The 20,360-nt window shown below is 38.9% G+C and overlaps 1 protein-coding gene across 1 annotated transcript in view; it reads right to left on the bottom strand.

The window, feature by feature from the left end:
- Positions 1-20,360, bottom strand: part of FAM189A1 (family with sequence similarity 189 member A1) — a 59,898-nt gene that overhangs the window by 2,818 nt on the left and 36,720 nt on the right. The window contains exons 4-10 of the mRNA XM_026052364.1: positions 20,024-20,131; positions 13,341-13,358; positions 11,032-11,192; positions 10,291-10,426; positions 6,270-6,345; positions 3,880-4,458; positions 138-212 (exon numbers count right to left, since the gene is read on the bottom strand). Of these exons, the coding sequence (XP_025908149.1) occupies positions 138-212; positions 3,880-4,458; positions 6,270-6,345; positions 10,291-10,426; positions 11,032-11,192; positions 13,341-13,358; positions 20,024-20,131 (1,153 nt within the window). The remainder of the gene's footprint in view (positions 1-137; positions 213-3,879; positions 4,459-6,269; positions 6,346-10,290; positions 10,427-11,031; positions 11,193-13,340; positions 13,359-20,023; positions 20,132-20,360) is intronic.

Here is a 20,360-nt window from a genome sequence, read left to right as displayed (position 1 = left end):
TGAGGCAAGGAGCAACCCCCCTCCCCGGCTTTAAAACCCAATGCCCCAAATTCAGTGCAGGAAACGGGCACCTGGTACCAGGTAGTTAGCAAGAGAAGGAAACCCCTATGATCCAACTGTAGAAAAGCGATCCTCACCTGTTTCCAGTGTAGCTGGAAATAATCCTGTGCCTCGATGCTGGCTGTATACTGGAGTCCAGGCACAATTAYCACCTTTAAGCGCAGAGAAACAGAGAGAGGGAAAGAGCACAACCAAACCCTGTCATCCTCTCCTGGAAGCATGGAAAATACACTGGCGTCTTTTATAATCTCCTTTACAGAGTAAGGCTACTCAGATGAAATACTACTTTCAAGACATCCATTCATGAGGAGAAGCTACTATACACAGACCTGTCCTTTAAGCAATTAAATAAATAGGATTAGAAGATATATTAGAGGATAGTCTTGCTTGGTTTCCTGTTACACAGCTACTGAAGGCTGCACATGAACAGCAGGGATGGCTCCCTGTGGTCTGGGGCAGAGCGTCTTGTATCTCCCTGCTAGACAGAGTTTACCTTAGAAAATGGAAAAATGAGAAAAATCCATAAAAACTGGAGCTTTGTGCAATAACTCTATCTCCCTTTTTTAATAGATTCTCCTCCCGCGGAGGACAAATGCTACCTACCACTGATGCGGTAACAGGCAGGCTGGTTACTGGTGCTCCAATTAAAGGGCTACAAGGCACCAACAAGCAGCCCTGCACAGAGCTGGGCGGACAAGAGGTTTCTAACGCCCTTTCTGAGATGCCAGTCAGAGCATCAGAGCTGCTGGAGTGACACCATCCAGTGTCTGCACTATTATGTGCAGCCTCTGACCTCAGGCTTATGACAGCATGGAATAAGCCCTCTTGTTTATGCTTACCCTGCTTACATCCGTTTAGAGGACTGAAAGCTATTTTGAACTCCTAGGTAGATTGAAGCCATTTTCTTCACTATTTTAAAGAAAGTTCATAATAAAAACCTACTATAATCCTCCAGTAGAGTAAGTAATTAAATGAAGAAAAATAAAAGATTCTACAGAGAGAAGCTGTAAGCTATTAGTCTGTCTTTAACCTGCCTTACTATTTTAAAGTACTACCACACACCAATCATGGCATGCTTATTAAGAGGGGACACTTCAGAGATTTTATTTTCCCATCCTCTATTATACTGCTTAATTTGAGGAGCAAAGCCAAAACGACACCGTTGGACACAATCCTGAATTAAGCAGGCATTACTGTGAGTTTCTGGAATAGGGACACTACAGTAACCACCGATCACTCAGCTCTCTTACTGACAGAGCTGCAGAGTCTGCTGTGGACTCCTTCCTGCGTGGATCCACAAGGCGGTAGCCCATCCACACACYGGACACAGCTCGACAGGCCCACAGGTAGTTTCCAGAGAGAACTTCACCTCTGCATAACAGGCTTGTCCTTTTCTAGCTTCTCCTAACTTAGAGCGTGATATGTCTTTGAGCGAAAACACCTTTCTGTGTCTGCCTCATAGAATCACAGAATGCTTAAGGTTGGAAGGGACCTCAGAGGTCATCTAGTGCAACCCCCTGCTCACGCAGGGTCACCCAGAGCACGGGGCACAGGGCTGCGTCCAAGCGGGTTTKAAACATCTCCAGAGAAGGAGACTCCACAACCTCTCCGGGCAGCCTGTGCCAGGGCTCTGTCACCCTCACTGTTATTTAAATGTTTCCTTAAGTTCCTGCGGAACTTTTGGTGCCTCAGCTTGTGGCCATTTCCTCTAGTCCTATCGCTGTCCRCCACTGAAAAGAGGCTGACCCCCCCYCTCTTCACTCTCTCCCTTGAGGTATTTAGTGTCATCTTTAGTGTCTTTCAAAGTTACAGGTAGTTTAGAACTTTTCTATGACAGTTACCACATATCAGTATTTAAAATTTTGTGGTGAAATCTATAGATCAGTCCTGAAACATCTAATGCTTCACTGAAGTTAATTATGATAAAGAACTGTATGTCATCACTTAGGAAAAATAAGCTTCAGAGCTGCTACTGACAGTCAATACATATTATTAGAAATGTGCTGCTTCTGCTCTATGTGCGATGTCCAAAGTTCAGCAATCAGTATGCAGTGAGGAAGGTGAGGCAACGTAGAGCAGTGGAAAGCTGCTCAGAGTCACACTTTGCAATATAGCTCTCTAGTTTGCCAAATACTTGAATGGAAAAAATATGTATATCTAAACCCATGTGTTTCTCTAACAAAGATTTCATGTAAAAGAGGCTCCTGTAGGCAGGAAAAGAATGGCAAAGGAGGGCAGCACACATTTATTTTAAGTTGCCTCTTCTCTTGCTCCCTCCTTCAGTACCATCTTTGCTAAGCACAGTTAAAATTCAACAGTGGTTCACCCATTTTCAACCCATGCAGGGTCAAGAACTTGGAAATTAGACATCGTAATTCCCATAATCACAGTAAATTAAACAAGCCCCCTTTTCCAGAAAGAAAAAAAGATGGATGTATTTAGGATGTGTTAAAAATGAAGCCAGAGCATCTGTTATGGCAGGTGTCCCAACAGTCAGCAAGAGCACAGAGATGTGGCTGCCTACAATAACATCTCTGTCAAACACTACTCCAAGAGCATACGGAGCACAATATGGATAACTTGCACAGTGAGATGCAGAAGCAAAAGGGTAGTCTTTGGCACTGTAGAAAGGATTCACAAATTCCTACTTACTGCCTGCAYAGCAGATTAATAACACAGACAAACTAGTGGAGTATCAGTCATAAAATAAATGCAAACCTTAACATTTTTAGATTGAAGGCTGACATTGCTTGAACAGCAAGATAAGGTCAGATTCCTAAAGTTAAAAGACACTCAATTACTGCCCTGGGTATGAGGTCTCTGATATTCATAGAAAAAAAGATAACAATATAAAAAAAAGTCTATCAGACTCAAAATTTCATATTCCTAAATGAAATCACTTTCAGTATTTTGTCTTTTGTTTTGAACTACTCACATGAGGATTCTTCCTCCAGCTCTCTCAGAAAGCCCAGAGAATGCACCTCCACTAGCATAATTTTTATGAGATCTCAAAAATCTCTTCATCTTTAGTCTCAAACCACTTTTCCAGATCTCTTTAAGAGACAAATCCCTTTAAGCAGCTTCTATCCTTCTGTAAAGAACATACCTTTCAAATGCTTTCAAATATTGTATTCTTCCTATTATTGGCCAATCACTCCCTTCTAAATCAAGTATTTTCTCTCCTACTAATGAACAGATGTTTATAAAGATACAGTGGTGAGCTAACAATGCTCCTCTTTTCTTCCATACTTGTCTAAGAGGATATTCATAGCAGCAGGTGCTTATGCAGGACACACTAACACTTACCTTTTAATTCATCATCRTGTCATGCACCTCATCTTTCATTTTATCATCCTTCAACCCTCCCTTTGCACAGTGCCGCGTGCCACCGCACAGTCACACCCTACCTGTCTCTGATGTGCACCAGCCCTCTCAGGGACCCAGTGTCACCTTCAGGAGGGACAGCCTGCTCTGAGCACGAGAAATTCATGAGTTATTTCCCTGGTACCTCCCAACTACCACGCAACTTGTTAGTTTAGCTTCTCAACATAATATAAAGAGAGGTGGAAGCATCTACTCAAGAGGTGGTTACAGGTTGGTACAATTTAAAAAAATACTATTAATTTCACCGTGTACCTTTCCCCACGTTCTTTCTTCCTCAAAATTTTCAAACGTAGAACGTGTGCAAGGAGATAAAACCTTCATGCATAAGTGATCTAACCCTGCAAAGTTTTGTACAATTTCCAGCAATACTAATCACTGTCCAAATCAACCAGAACTCATTTGGGGAGAGCCACAGCTGTGTTGTGCTACACCTACCTTCTGTATGAGAGGAACATGATACAGGGTCACTAGTTGATCGGACTATATTTGAAAATCTGGGTTTTGTAATGGGATGTTGCTGGGCAGCAGTCTCTGGGCTGCCTGCGTACGATGAAGTATTTGTAGGCCCCAGACCGGGGGAGGGCTGGGGAGGGACAGCAGGCTGGCTGCAGACCCCACAGCAGATTTTCAGGTGTTCCAAGGATGGACTGGCTTTACTTGGCCCTTCTCTGTCTGAGGAGCTGAAATTCTCCAGCGAACAGTCTGAGGCCCTGCCGTGGGCACAGCTCTCGTTCTCCTGTCCTTGAGACCTGTCCGTAGAGGCTCTGCTGTGGGAGCCATCGTCCTCAGCAGGAGAGCCCTGCGAGCGAGTCCGGCGCAGGCGGCAGTGCGCGCCGTAGTCCAGGCTGCCGCAGCTTCGCTCCACGGCCCCTCTGCTTGTCATGCTGTAGGGAGAAAAATCCACAGAACGGAGGGATCCCTGAACTTCCAGTGAACAGAGATCTTCGGAGGAGCAGCTCTGGTCTGGGACATCCACTGCCTCGGAGACCATCAGGGAGGTGCTGTCAACAGACACTGCAGAACAAGAGATTCAAACAATCGCGATGACTCCTTGCCCCAACCCAGTCCTCCCTGACACTGTTTTCAATTCTGAAATTGTTTTCAGTGCTGATTTAAATCAAGTAATTAACAAGTACAGCAGTAGTAGGTAAAACCTTCAGCTCACAAAAGGCCATAGCAACAAAAAAGTCAGTCACGTGTTTTTAGTGTTCTTCTGCATTTTCTTTAGCTAATAAATGTGCATGTTATTTTCGGCAACCACAATCAAACTTTCAGTTCTTTCACTATGGGTTTCTCTGGTAAACAGCAAGAAATCCCACAGYAGGAAAAGCAGACTTTACAAAACTGCTGAATAAACATGACTCTGATCAGTCTTACACCCACCACTGCTGTCCATGAGCTTGGCACCCAAAACTTTCTAACTAGGCATCATTTACCTGAAATAAGTACCTAAGAGCTTTATAAAAGAGAATCCACCCTCATTCTGTACCTCCGGCATACAAAATATGTAGGATATCAGAGACTCAGCAGCCTCTGATGCCCTCTTGCCTAAAAGCTGCTACTATCAGTACTGATGAGACAAACATTCTATTCTATACCATATAAAGACTGGATCTTTTAGTGGATTACAGAATATCGTCTGAATATTACAGCCATGACATATACAAGGCAGTCATAAGATTGCAAAAAAATTCACATTGCAATCAACTATGCAAATATATCTATTCATGCTAAAACTGCATAATGCACTATTCAAGCCTCAGTAGTTTACTGGACGATTTATATTTAGTGATCGTCTCCAAACACTTAGATAAGTGGGATGATTCTCTGCAACATATTCCCTTAACTCAAGTTTGGGAATACACAGAAAGTTTGTACAGGTAAGGGAAAATATCAAGTCTCTGGTTGTCTTCCAAGCACAGATCTTCAATACCCAGGTTCCCTCCCTCTGGAACCTCATTTTCAGCATTCGTCTACATTGACAGCTCAAAAATGATCACAGAAATATAAATCTTCCAAATAGACTGTACTGAGTGTATTTCAGGCAGGGGTTGTTTGCACCACTTGCCATCCAAACTCTTCTCTATAGTCTTCCAAACGTATTTACAGTTTCTTACTATTCTACTCTTCCACTGGCACATTTTTCTGGTACTACAGAAAGAGGGAGGTTCCTTACAAAGACTAAGCACTCACACCCCAGGGGCACCAAACATACAGAAAATGCTAGAGAGGGAGAAGGAGGCTGCTCTCCTCCCACTTCCCTTTCGTATGGGCACGTTCCTGTGTAGAGAGTTCAAATCCTGGCCTCAGTGCTGGTCCACTCCCTAAGAAGTTAGTGCTCAAGACTTTCTATCACAATGATCTGGCTCTGTGCAGCTATTCACCTCACTCAGTCTGCCTTTTGGGCAGCAAGTTTCTTGTCCTGGCGTCTCCAGCCATGCAGGGCACTGCCACCACACGCAGCAGACAAGGGGACGGTCACAAGTGTAAGAATGCAAATGCATCTGTCACTGCTGCTGCTGAGAACCAGCCTGCCAGCTATGTGCATGGCTTTGAAGAGAGATGAAAGTTGTGGGACCTGCCCCAAAGGGCTTTAATCAAAGCGCACAAGCTCCCAYGGGAGCTATGCTGAGCAGAACTCCCCTTTGATTTCCTCTGCATTTCCAGCCATGTCAGTTTGTGAGTAGCAGAAAGTTCATCTTGCCACGAACAATCTGAAAATAAGTCCTTCTTTCTCCCATGGGCAAGGGTACAAAGGAAGAAAAAGCTAACTCAAAAATCCCAGTACACCTCTYCAAAGTAGACAAAACCAATAGTATGATCACCTTGTGTGCTGAAGCCCTCTGTCATGTTCCTTTCCCCCAAGCTTGATTCGGATACTTGCTGATCAATACCAGTGACCTGCATGAAAATTGTTCATTGTAACAGCACATTAATCTACAAACAGTTTCCCCAAGAAGTACAGAGTTCATGATCTTAAGAATGCACCTGGCAGTGTGAGACAACTAGCATATAAACCACTATGCCAATCAAAACACAGTTAAAGATACAACAATTTAATATGCCTTTGGGTAAGGAACAAATGCAGTGCAAAGAAACATGCTTAAAGCAATTGTTTGGTTTTGTTTTTGTTTATTTTTCCCCAGAATCTACAAGCTAAATTCATCCTGAATTCACAGGCAGCTGGCGCTCCAGCCTAACATTACAAAATTTACTGACTGCAGTGATTCCAATAATTGCTCAAYTACGAGAGCTCTCTTTTCCAACAGTCCACGTTTTTTCCCCAATTACATTTGCTCTTGTGGAGTTTGTGACATGACATGACATTGTATCACCTTAAAACAGGTCARAGAACAACAGTATTCATAAAACCAAACAGTATCCTCCATTCACCTGCTAAAATACTGACAYGTAACATCTTCCTGATCCCTATGGCCCCACTGCCACCCAAGCTGATTGATCCATGGCACTCCAGCCTAGTGGAGACGGTTGGAGGAGAGCACTAGGACTCAGCCTTTTGCTGAAAGRCTGGATTTAAGAGGTAACTTCAAAAATGTCCCTTCTTTCTGGAAAATCAAGTGAACAAAATCAGTCTTGGAAGGACTTTATCCATGGACTACTGAAAATAAGGAAACTTCGTTGTTTCTAGTGATTTCAACAGACTTTGAATTCTGTTTTATCGTCAATCTCATTAGATTTTTAGCAGTTCTTTGGGAACAAGATTGTTTAAAAAATGGTTCCAATAAACAACTGGTAGCTATAAATGAAAAAAGAAAACAAAAAACTAAGATGCATCAAAAGAGGCTAAATTGATAGCATCTTTAGCAGCAAGCATTACTTCTTCTTTAGGGCCACAATTAAGTAGTAAATGTGCATTACAGTTAGTGACAGAGTCTGCAAATAACCGTCAATCACYTCTGTGAAAACTCTTTTGTCAAGGGCTTAATTTGTATCTGGCCTTCTCAAAAGAATTGAAAGTGACAATACACTTTGAAGCTATTAAGAAAAGAGCTTTCACTGCACATGCCAGTGCAGATTAATACAGACATACAGATATATATGCATCTTACTGCAATCACTGATTCATATATACAGTTTTCTGATAAAAATCGAGACTTTAGAAGGTTGGGGAATATAACTCTACACAAAAAAACAGTACCAGAACTGTTTTAACTTAAGATTTCTAAGCACATTTCCGGATAAATAATTTTATGGAGTTGTCTTTTTTTTTTAAAATAGGGATGTTTTTTAAATGTAGGTTGCTTCACATATTCTTAGTCATTTACAGAAGAATATCTGTCGAATATCTGTGCTGAAATGTTGACTGACSTTCTGCATTCTGCCGGCCACCCGGCAGGGCTAGTGACACTATACTCTGCCTAGTGCCTACAAAATGAATCGCATGCTAGGCTGAGATTTTGCTGGCAACACAAAGCAAACCCCTACTAGTGAAAAAGAACCTTCTGCAGCTTTGATCTAATAAGTTTAAATTAGTAAAATCATTATTATACAGGATATAAAGGAAACAATGCTTGTAAAACTAACAAACAAAGAAATAAAACTCCCCCAAAACCTAGCCTGGCAATTCCCCAAATCAAAATGTTTCATTTTTTTCTTGAACAGAGCATATTATTGGCAGAAGAAATACATAGATTGCATTTATAAAGCTTACTGCTCTATCGCACAAACATTTATAGATAAAGACAAAGACACTGTGAAAAACATTTTTTTAAATGGCAAAATCATAAAATTAGTAATCAGTACCAATGACCAACAGCATTTTTTATTTAGAAAAAAAAMCACTGAAATTAGCACTGAAATGCATGAAATATTGAAGCTTAATCTGATACAATTTGATAAAATTCTAAGGACCTTAATCCATGTAAAAACAAAGGAAACCTAGGTCTGATGCTGTGTAAGAGGTTTCATAATTATTATTAATGGCTCCCAGAAGCACTTCTGTAGCTAAAGCTCTGCCATTATTTCCGTTGCAAAGTATGCCTTTGAGGGATGTATAAATCTAGTTATTTCAGTTCCTACTGTGCTGTGCTGTGACGCGTGTTACATGAGAGCATTTGCACCATGTAAGAATTTAAGACTACAGATGTAAAATGGTCCCAGACTTCGTCTGTTTTTTTTTTTTTTTTTCTATTTCCAGATTCATTGGGACTTTGGCTCCAATAGAATATGTTAGGGCTTTCCTTGGCAGTAAAAGTACATGACTAAAAAGCCGCTTTATGGGCTTAGCACCATACAGCATTTAGTCAATATATTTCATTGATATTCTGGTATTTAGCATCTGGTGTTTTTTTTAATCCTGCAGGCTCTCCTAACCAGCAAATGTCAGGCATACAGCGGATAAACTCAGTCCCAGCAGGAGATTGGGATCGAATATCATCACTTTAATTAAAATTAACCACCCATTTTCACTCACAGTCGAGGAGGCTCTTCTGGAAGGCAGGTGTGCAGAGAGCAATAGGCAGGCACTAACACCGACCCCAGGTGCCAAAGAGGAACAGTCACTACATGCACTTACTAAAGCTCAGACTTTCCTGGCAAGAGCATTACTTTGCTGCTTTAATTTATGGTTTATTATGTCATATTTTTTGTCACATGCTGGTGCTCAAAGTGATTTTATACTCAAGTATAATTAGAAACTTTTCTAACCCTCACATAATATAATTCTTACCACAGACGTGATACTTCACTTCCTGCCACCTCCCCAAACAAGTGTAATTTAAATCATTTTTGCCACTACTTTCTTAATCACCAAAACTATCAACTTCTCCACAGCTTGCAGATTTCTCTGAGTTAATATAAAGAAAATTGGACAGCTCTTCTGTAAAAAGCATTTTAGAAAGCAGATGACCTGGAAACTAATTCTGCTTTTCAGCAACTTGTGAAGAGTTTATACTGGTTTGTTTTATTATCACCAAATAAATGGGGAGATAAAGCAATGTGTAGGCTCTCACATGGCTGCATGTGGCAGGGGCAGAGGGCATGCCAGAAGACAAGGGATAAAGCTAAAGAAATACAATCAAAGTCAGACAGTCAGCTATATCTTGGAGTTCTTAGATTATGTTTMTACCTGGGAATGTGCATCTCAACACTGCCCTTTTCTCAAGCATTTTGTAAACTGTCACAAATAAATCTTCCTTTGTACAACAGCAAACATTTATTTAAATTTAAATGTGTGTATTTAAGATTACTAGTTTATTTATAGAGATTTTTGTTAAGAATTTTCAAGTTCATGTTCTACCTACATATCGTAGTTTAATACAGGAATTTGTAATTATCTTTGCTCAAATCACACAGTAAGTTCCCATGAGCTCTATGCTATACACACACATGCAAAAACATACAGAAGCTAATTAGCATTACTTGTCACAAGACACCTAGCTATCTTCCTTTTTACTAATTTACATTTTTTATTACCTACATGAGCCAAGAAGTGTAATCTCCTTTCAGCTCATCACTATTCTTTTCAAATAAAGAAAAAAAATCCATGCTTCAAAGTGGTACCAATCCATTCTCATAGGTTTTGTTAGTGACAGTACCGTATCATACAAGTTTTTAATAGACCGTTTCAGCTGAAATGTTATTACTTACGTAAGTATTTGCCCAGCATTAGAAAACCTGTATTATCAATTAAACCCTTAAAGAGAAGGGTATGAAAACTGTTTTAAAGAACATAAATATTTCCTAACGGTTGATTCCTCAAAGCACAAATTAACTCCTCAAAGCAATTAACTCCACAATTATTTTAGATCATTAAAATAATGTCAAACTGATTTGCATTATGAAGACTTGGAGCTTAGGTACAGGCTTTCTCTCAGCTGTCCTTACCTGACTAGCAGGCGTCTCTCCAATCACTGCCTCGTAAGGAGGGGGCAGCTCGGCTGGATACAAGATTCCGGGGCTGTTAATGGTGACTTCGTATAATGCACTGAACGGGGAATGAGTGAAGTCCAAATGGAAACCTCTGTTCAAAAACACAAACAAACTTCATTATTAAAAATATTGCATTGGCTTTATTTGGTAAGCTATGAATTCACACCACATTTACATAGAGTTTTCTCTGAATTCAAAGCCAATACACTCTCAAGAAAGATGAGCAAAATGAAACCTTAAACTACAGAGCAGCTTTAAAAACTGTATTTCATTTTGGATACCAGCGAGTTGTACAAATCTGCTTTGCAGTCATTTTTGTCCTTCACTGCTCCATAATAACACACATTAACTTCAATGATTTCACTAGAAAATGAATCTCACATTCACCTTCAAGTGTATAATGTTAACAATTGTGAAAGGATTACCTATAAGCTGATCCCTGCTTTATGCTCAAGTATTGTTATCCTTGTTAGCTACGTTCAGCCACTTCTCCATCACAGCAGTGCTTGCACTGGGGTTTTAACAAAAATAAGTATTTCTATGTGTCCTAACAAGTTTGTGAAAAATATATGTAATCTCCCTGGAAAAGCAGCACCTGACTTAAGTGAAGGAGACCATTTCATAATCTTTGAAAAAGCTTCTTAGCCTGTATCCCAGAACTACAGGCTGAGCGTGCCTATAGGGAAGGAGAGTCACCTCTGTGCCTCTATGACCGGCGTGCAGGTGTATTCCGGCGGGTAGTACGGCGGCGGCGGTATTGGCGGTATGAACTCATCAAAGTCCAGGGTTTGGTGCAGGATAGTCCCATGTGGAGTCATACAGTCATGGTGGGAAGAATGTGGCCTCTGTGGCAGAAACTGCAAAGGCAGAGCTCAAGTTCCTTATGCTGGTAGGAGCAACATCATCAACACAAAGAATTCTAATAAAAGGCTAGTTTTGGCACTCCTGACCAATGTCCAATTTCATTAATATCCCTACCGAAATGAAACAATCTTATTGAAAGCATAAGATTACTTGACATCAGTGAGGACTCTTAAGCTGGTAAAATATAAAATGAAGTTTTACTGAAGATACCGAGGAACCTGGGCCTTGAAGTCAGTTACTTTTARGATAAAGAATCTAAGTCATTTCAAATTAAAGTGTCTCAAAAAACACATTAACCTTAAAATAGAACTTGATTACAGCCTTACATAATCAGGTGTATTTTCATAATTGAGAAACCCTAAATATAATCATTGAAATAACTATTTGCATGGTTGTGTTTTCTATCTGAAATTGCCGTATATTAAAGAAAAAAAAAAGCCCCCAAAAGCAAACCAGAGGTAAGCTGCCATATGTTCATTAAATTTTGAATATAGTAGCTATTAATATCCCATCTATTTTTCACTGTTTACAAAATGTATATTCTTAACAAATATTTATGTTGATACCAACACGGCATGTGTTACAAATGTTTTAATGTTGGTGCTAAGAAAATTATTTTTCCATATAAACATCCCAAAAACAAAAGGAAAAAACTATTCTGAAAAGGAAAAAGYAGTAATTGCTGAGAACAGCTGCCAGGCTTGATGGGAGCCTAATCAGCCTTGAGCATGGCAGTGGCATCAAGAAATCCTTCTCATCCAGTTGATATCAGAAACTCCCAAACTCAACAAGTCTGCGAGCAAGAGCTTCAACTTCATCACAATCACACTGGGTCCATCCTGTGGCTCCCTTGCCCACCTTGATGGGCTTGGCCTTTGGCATTTAGAAGGCTGAGTTACGTCTTTGTTGTATTAACCACACTCTATGTACATTGGTTCAAAGGTCAATAACACAACACAACAGAGTCAGGAAGACTGGTTTCAATGGTTTGTGAAAATGAACTGCGAGCTGCTTACTAATTGACYCTCTGGAGATGTTTCATGAGTAACTACTAAATAAAGAGCTTCCTCTGCAGCATATTACTGTATCATCGTATCCTACAGCCTATTGACTCATTTCAGCCCTTGTAGTCTATGATGGCACAGGAACCAAAGACATGATCTTGATTTACTCTTAACTACATAACAAATCTTATACCGGGAAGTGCTGACCATCATATAAGAGGCAATTCGGGAGTCCTGAACCCCTGAAAATATTTCTACTGGTTTCTCTTAAGAAATAAATGTACATTTTAAGGTTACTCTGAATTCACCTATATTTCCAATGACTGCTTCCAAACTGTAATAGTACGTGAGCATTAATTGTTAACTGCCGAACTGCCATGAATGATATGATTATCAGTCTTTCTTCAAAGTATTTGGGATGATGAATCTTCTATGAAGCTAAAGATGAAATATCTATATAGTGCCAGTAACAAAATTTAAATCACTCAGAATTTAAACTCAATTACTTCAACTTGAACCCACCAGATTAGCCTGAAAACTACAGGAAAGTCTAACTCATAACGAAAACAAATTTATTTATATAATGAACCTCACATTTTGTATTCTATTCGCTTCCACCAAATTCAGGAATAAACTCATTTTCCTAGTACATTTGAAGATTTGGATCATCTTTGCAGTTTGGAYGCTGAGCAATTTTCTTTTCCAACAGCCTTTCCCTTCCCCGGCCTATTTCCATATTCTGCCACAAGCCTAGTTCTGGCTTATAGAGGAATAGAAGCAGCTSCAGCTCTCAAGTTCCCTCAAGCTCATTTCCCTCAGACCTACATAGGGTGCAATATTTTAACTTTCCACCAACACAGCTGTTAACACAGAACACAACTTTACGGTGAAGTATTTGTGGGTTGTGATAGCAGGGAAAAGGTTTTTGGGGTAGCGGGGTGATTCTGGAAGGAAAGTACCCTACTGTTTAGATCCAATTCAGTCCAACAGTGGCATCACTTGSAGCCTTTTCAAGACCCTTTACTCTGAGCACACGGCATGGCAATGAACACTGATACCAATGCTGAAAATGGGTGGCAAATGGAGATGAAAGATGCACATATTGGGGGGTTGTTTTTTTTATAAATAACAGTTTACCTGTGTGATATCATCCTGCTGGAAGGCACAGAAATTAAATTAAAAGAGGCTGTAAGAGGTAGACTAACAGGAAATGAAGCAATATCAAATATAAGGGATTATCACAAAGAACAGGCATCCTTGAAAAAACATTGAGAAAGCTATTAAGTGAGAATTAAATCATATCTTATTCTATACTTCCTATGTCTTATTCAAGCCTGCAAAGCTCAGGCTTCCTATACTGAAGTACATTTAAACAGCTTGAAGAGTCAGGCTTGAAGAGTGCRGGCTGGCCAGGGCCGCGCAAACACTTACTGCAGTCTCCAGAGGAGACACACACAAAGACACAAGGAGGAAACGCAAAGAGCCCATGGAGCTGGCCCGGGCACAGGAACAGTGACAGGGGCCTTCACAAGGAAAGACACACACGGGACCCTTTGTGCTAACAGGACAGTTGTCACCAAACAGTCTCAGAACAGGAAGTGGGAAGTAGGACAGAGCAACACGAACTGCTAAAACCAAAAGTGGGGACAGTCTGTTTGGTCACAAGAACAGATGAGGACAAGCTGCATTCAATGCCGTTTCAAAATCTACAGTTCACACTCTAGAACAACTCTCAAAGAAGCTCTCCTAGATGTGTGTTGGGATTGAACCACTGGTGACGGCAGAAGCAACAGAGAGAAAATTCTTGCAGACAAGGACAAACAGGAGGTTGCACAATTTTAGCCAACCCTGTTAAGAACACTATGTAATCTTCAAGTTATCAATAATTATTTTGAACATTAAGTAGAAGTAGGTATGTCCTGGCTTTGGAAATCCCAAAYACTCAATATTTACTCTGACTGCCTGGATCTGTTGGATGCTAGGCATTTTTTGAAATCAAACAATAAAATACAGTTGACTGTTTAGGAAATAGTCAACCTCAGGACTGAAATTTGACATTCAAATTATTACCAGTAATCTTCTGAAAATGAAGTTATGCTTGGAGTCTGTTTGAGTGAGAACACCGCACAGGCAGCCAGGTAGGATGGGACTCCAGTGGCCTACTCAGCAAACTTAGCACCTGCAGCAGAAAGCATAGGTTCCCACTTTGCACCAGGGAAGGCAGTGCTTTATGGAATTAAAAGAACTTTTTTCTCTCTTAATTTTTAGCTTTTCAAGATGAAATAAACACCAATAAACAAAAAGTATTAAGACCACAAAGCTCCCTTTCTATTTATTGTCAGACTAGTTTTCCAGCCCTTCACTCAGAGTTCTTCCAAATATTGGTCACTGAAGTGACAGGAATGATCGAGGCTTATTTATGTTGGGAGTATCAAATGTGCAAGGAGAAGTTGTTGGAGGAGAATCAATTAATGAACTGAAGAAACAGCAGATAAAGACTGTAAATAGACTTCCCTAAAGAAAAAGCTACCTGGTTTGGGGCAGTGTGCAAGTCCTTGCAGCTAGGATCTGGGAGGCTAGGAATACATGGCGAGCACTTCTGAGTAAAGACAACTCCTACCAAACACAGACACCTAGCAGTCTACAGGCCTTACAGCTGCTCAGCACGTTGATGCCATGGAAATGCCASAGGGCTAGGAACCATGAGTTAACAGCTACAACATATCCCAAACTGCAACTGCCATATGTGAGTTGGGAAGAGCACCCTRCGGGAATCTCCTTATCTCGAGTATTTTCTCATATCTGTATGTAATTACATTTGCCTTCCAYATCGCATTAATACATTTACTCTATAGCTTTGAAGTAATCCGTTTAGACACTCCAGGGATCATTATCCACATGCTATTCTTCATATACCATTTCTAAAAATCTCTCAATTCTTGGGGATGGGAAATAAAATATTTTAATTGCATATAATTAAATATTGGCATCTTATCTAATGTAAAAGTTGTTTGTAATACACCTGAGTCTGCAGTACTGTCTTTTTTAAGTAACTGTCCTCCTCTTGGACAGGTTCTCTTCTCCTTTTTTTCTTTTCTTTGAAAGAGTATTTTCTACATCTTTTCTAATTGCTGATGCTATAACTATCATAAGCCAGTAGCTTTTAGCCCATAGGTACTCTTCCTTGACACTACATCTTTAATATTGTGAATTTAATATTCCGTATTTTTAGTATTGCCAAATATTTTTTAATCTAGCAAAAGAATGCAAAATGGAGAACAGTACATTTTCTAAAAATATTATGAGCTTACCTATGCCAAAGGTTTCTACCATACTTTTCAGTTGAGGTGGGAGGAAATGCATAGTGCTTTTAAATGGGCTGCCACCTGGGCTACACCCAAACCTAGTGAGATTTGTGCCCCTAAAATGTAACATTTAAATATTAGTTAATATTTAAGTTAACTTAAATATTAAAATACTTAATGACAGTCATTAAATATTTTAATATTTAATAGTCATTTCTCATTTGAATTTAAAGTCAGATTTTTTTTTTGGTTAAAAAAAAAAGAAGCTTATTTCAACACACACACACGCACACACACACACACACACACACACAAGAGTTATTTCAACCTGATACACTGGAATAGGATAGAAAAGCTATTCTCTGCAGTCAGGTGCTTGTGTACTCAAATATTTGAGTCTCTTAATAGAAATACTAGATAAATGTAGAAAAATCTTAAATAGAATTCTTCTGTAGAGTAACAAAAATATTCTTTTTATATAACAAAATATTAGTTCAGTACATTGAACTAATGTGAATTAAATTAATCTCACTGTGGATTTAGAAGAGGTAAAGGAACATTTTGATTTCTTCACGATTTTTTACTCTGATATGCATTTTTTCTTCATTTATAAGAGACATTTAAATGCATTGTGAAAGAAAATGGTAATTGACTTATACTCTACATACACCATGGCACTTAATAAATGTTTCTAAAGAAGAGCATCAACTCTACATGTGTTTAGGAACCGCAGCATTGCCACCAGCGCTGTGTAGTTTCAAAMAATCTGGACAAGTGCAGGATAGGCAAAACCCTGACTTTTATCTCATGCAGCCATCGCTGACTCTATTGTCTCCCCCTGGCTTTGGAAGGAGAAGATTTCAAAACAACAGGAGCTTGTCTCGTTTCTAGCCACCGTAATGACTTACCGTAGATTAAAAGAGCAATTAAGAAAATCCAAGTGCCTCATCTCTTTTGAAAAGATAGAAGTTGCAAACAGGCGCTGAGCTTCATGTAAAAGCACAGGCTGCTAGATGGTGCTCCCAAAGAAAGTGCGTCTGTAAGTGTTCTGAAACCTATACAGACCAAATATGAGGGGCACATTAAGTCTTCTGTGCAAACATATCACAATTCGGGCTGCCAAAAAATCATCTTCTAGTGGGAAAAAAGCTACAGCAATTCAAACAGAAAACCCACCCTGCTGAAAAATAGCAAYGGTCTCAGTCAACAGCTTTGTATACTGTAGGGCACTGCAAAGTACTCATTCTGTTCAGTTTCCATTCCAGTTTTTCTTAGGTGAAAAAAAATCTATCATTTACACTGGTATAAATCTCGAGAAATCTGATGAGGGAATAACGTTCCATTTAACTAATAGTAATTGATAGTGTAAGACGGCAATGTATTTCTTCAAAACCTCCAAATGTTAAAACTAGTAAGGTTAACTTAAAACTGACCCATTGTTACAACTCTTACATTAAACCAGAAAAGCCTATTTCAATTACAAACACATACAGTAACACAATTGAGAAAACATTCTCAGTACTCAGAACTGAGATAATTCATCTATCCTATTGTTMTTCCAGCTGACGCACGTATAGTAACACAGACCATAAATTTCATTGTTTTCTTTCAAAGTAACTTCAGTTGATACTCTAGACAGGCTTATAATCTCTTAGCAATATGAATGGAAATGATTACCTACTGTTGCCTGAGAAAAAATTAAAAGGGAATTGTGCTAGTGGACAGACTATAAAACTCAGAATTAGAAAAACTAATTAGAGACTTATTTTATAGAACAAAATAAAAGTTTGCAAGTGTTCTTGAAAAAAAAAAAAAGAAGAAAAGCTGGGGGAGCAACTTGAGAACTCAATGTAATGCTTGTAATTTCTCTTTTTGTCTTTTTTTATATGTTAGGACATACTGAAATGTAATAGATAAATATATTGAACCAAGTATTTTAAGATGATGTGCAGAATGAGAATAAAGTCATACAGAGAGGTAAGAGCTGTTTGACATTTAAACCTTTWACAAGTTCAACTCCTGTCAAAATGTTCACTGCTTGAATCATCTAATTGCCTTCATTTTWTTCTGAATCTCCAGAAATTATTTTAAAACTTCATGTTAACATTAAAAATATATTCTATAAAGTCTTCTTTCTTTAGAAGTTTTTCAAAGCCATGAGCTACTGCGCAACCTCAGTCTTTATATATATTGATATATACTGGTATAGATACATAAATACATATGTTAAAATCTCTCTATATATACACATATCCAAAAGCAATTTCTCTATTTAAAAAGTAGTTTCTTCCAAACACACAAATTAGTGAGGCCTTTTGCCCCACTCTGATCAACAAATTTAAATTCATAGATGACGCAATATGACTGTACTGTGTAACTTAAATGCAACAGTACACAAAGGATTTGTTAAATATTTGTGTATGGATTTTAGCAATGTATGCAGCCTGTCAAGTCAGTTAGTGACACACTGAGTTATCATTATAGCTGATGAAAACAGTAATTAAATGTTGCAGCTTGCATGTGTCATCATTACATTATTTCCTTTACAAAACAACAGCTTGTTTCGGATATCATGTAACACGATGAGCCGTGATGGTGATAAAATCAGAAAGCACCGACTGCTCTCAGTGCCTGCTCCTCTAAGACAAGCACTGAATGAGCAACTTTGAAGGGAAACAAGGAGGGAACAGGTGAACTTCACACTTTACCTGGCAGTATTGAGTATTAATGCAGTAGGAGGCATCACACAAGATGAAAACTGAAATCTGCCCTCAGCAATAACTGGAGTAACATGGAAGTGACACTTTACTTATTAAGGGATGTTTCCTCACATTACAGAAGCTTTACGTAATCTGATTTGATTCACATTAACCTGCAAGAGGGGTTTATGCTTGGAAAGAGAAATTCTGGGAAGCCCTGTAATGAAGTGCAGTCTTAAACTGTCCAAAGCAATAAAATATGCAAAAACTGCAATCTATAATTATTGTATCTTTCCATTTACTCTTAAAGCTTCAATACAATTGGGAAAAATATGTTAGATTGTTTTCCCACAGCAACCATATATTCTTAATGATAGAAAAAGGGACGTGAGGAGAAAAAAAAAAATACTGTACATTAAAATTTTGTCATATCACAAGCAGCAGCAACCTAGAAAAATATATTTTTTTGCTCAGCCAGAAAAACTGAAAGCCCTGAGTGGTCCATTTAGTCTTGTGTCACATGCTAACCTGAAATATTGCAGAAATGAAAATGTACATGTTAAAAGAAAAAAAAAACCCATACACTTTCTTATCTTTCTTATCCCTTCCTGTTTTCAACTTCTTTCTTCCAGAATAACATCTAACTATCAGAATTCAGATTCCAATAGTTTTATTCAGAAATTAGAACCTAAATCATTCTCAATCTCCAACTGGCAATTTTGTATGATAAGATATGTAAAAATTTCAGCAAAATTTTCTTAATATAGGTAAATCTATAAAATACATTAAAAAATAAGGGTAGTTATTAAGATAAGTATTTTATCTTTTTTTATTTTTAAAGAATATGATTAAGTATTTAAAGTTTTATTTTGACTTCTAGTGTAAATCAAATTTCAACCTGGTTTCTGAAAAGAAACCAATCTCAAGATTTATCCTTTTGCCAGTACAAAACTAAAGGGAACTAAAATGTAATACAATGCAAGTAGTTTGTAATATTCCCAGAAAATAAAACACTGAGAAAAAGCAGTACTTGCAGCTCACCTGAAAAGGGGACTCTCCCCCAAGCTGTCTGCTCTCTGTTTCCTCTTAATGCCAATATCATTCCTTTTTTAGTTAYGCAAGCACCAATTATTTGTAAGAGGTCATAGATGATACGTTACCAAATGACACAAGAGCAGCTGCTGAGCGCTCTCAACACCCAAAACCTGCCAGGCTATAAGGACTTGAAGAGCTTGAAGAGGGGCTGTGAGCATTTAACAACTTCAAACACCACTGATTTATTAATAAGGAGYGTGACTGTCATGGAAGCAGTAAATAAGGAAGATGTTCAGTCCTGAGCAACAGTTTCACTTTATCTGCTATCCTGATATCCAAAATACCTGGCATCTGGTCTGTGAGGGTACAAAATAGTGGCATGTCTTGTTGTTTCTTAACTCAGAAAGTTCAGAAGAAACTCTGTTTTTTGCTCTGAAAGTTCCCGAGTCTGATCAGCGTCATTCACTGCCATCCGAGCACGGAGTGTCATACGACAACTGCTAACAAAACCTCATCACGACTAAATTAAAGAGAGTACRTATATCTGCAGTTAAAGTAAGTCTCTGTTAACCCTTTATACAGAGCAGGTATTCATAACACTCATCTGTACACTGTGTTATGCAATCAGATAAAATACACCCTTGCACACAAACATGTTCACACACACATAGACACATAAATAGGCAGGAGCGTAAAAGCAACATGTAGCTACAAATGAGGACATATAATTTAGGGAAACGCGTGACATTGGACATGGCCACGTGCTGTCGCTCAAACTCACCATTTGCAGGAGATCAGAAGAAACCATCTGCATGCAGCACATTGCTGTTGCCAAAGCACAGACGATGGTGGAGATGATATTGAGAGCGCACACACTGAACAACAGGTCCTAGGGAAAGATAGGTAGCAGAATGTCACCTCCTACCTCCGGGGCACAAATGACAGCAAATAATTTTAGCAGATTTTATAAAAACATTGTTAGTCATTATTAATTTAATATGATCTTAATTAGCCATGTGGAATTCATTCAACCTGTAATATTTTCTCTTGATCCAATCAGCAAAGGAACAATTATAGAAGCAAACTTCCCTTCCTGTCAACACATCAGCAATTCATTG

The sequence above is a fragment of the Nothoprocta perdicaria genome, unplaced genomic scaffold (genome assembly GCF_003342845.1).
Source record: "Nothoprocta perdicaria isolate Ctin4 unplaced genomic scaffold, notPer1 scaffold_113, whole genome shotgun sequence".
Classification (NCBI taxonomy): domain Eukaryota; kingdom Metazoa; phylum Chordata; class Aves; order Tinamiformes; family Tinamidae; genus Nothoprocta; species Nothoprocta perdicaria.
The sequence above is the reverse complement of the archived record's forward strand: the minus strand, read 5'-3'. Positions and strand labels throughout refer to the sequence as shown.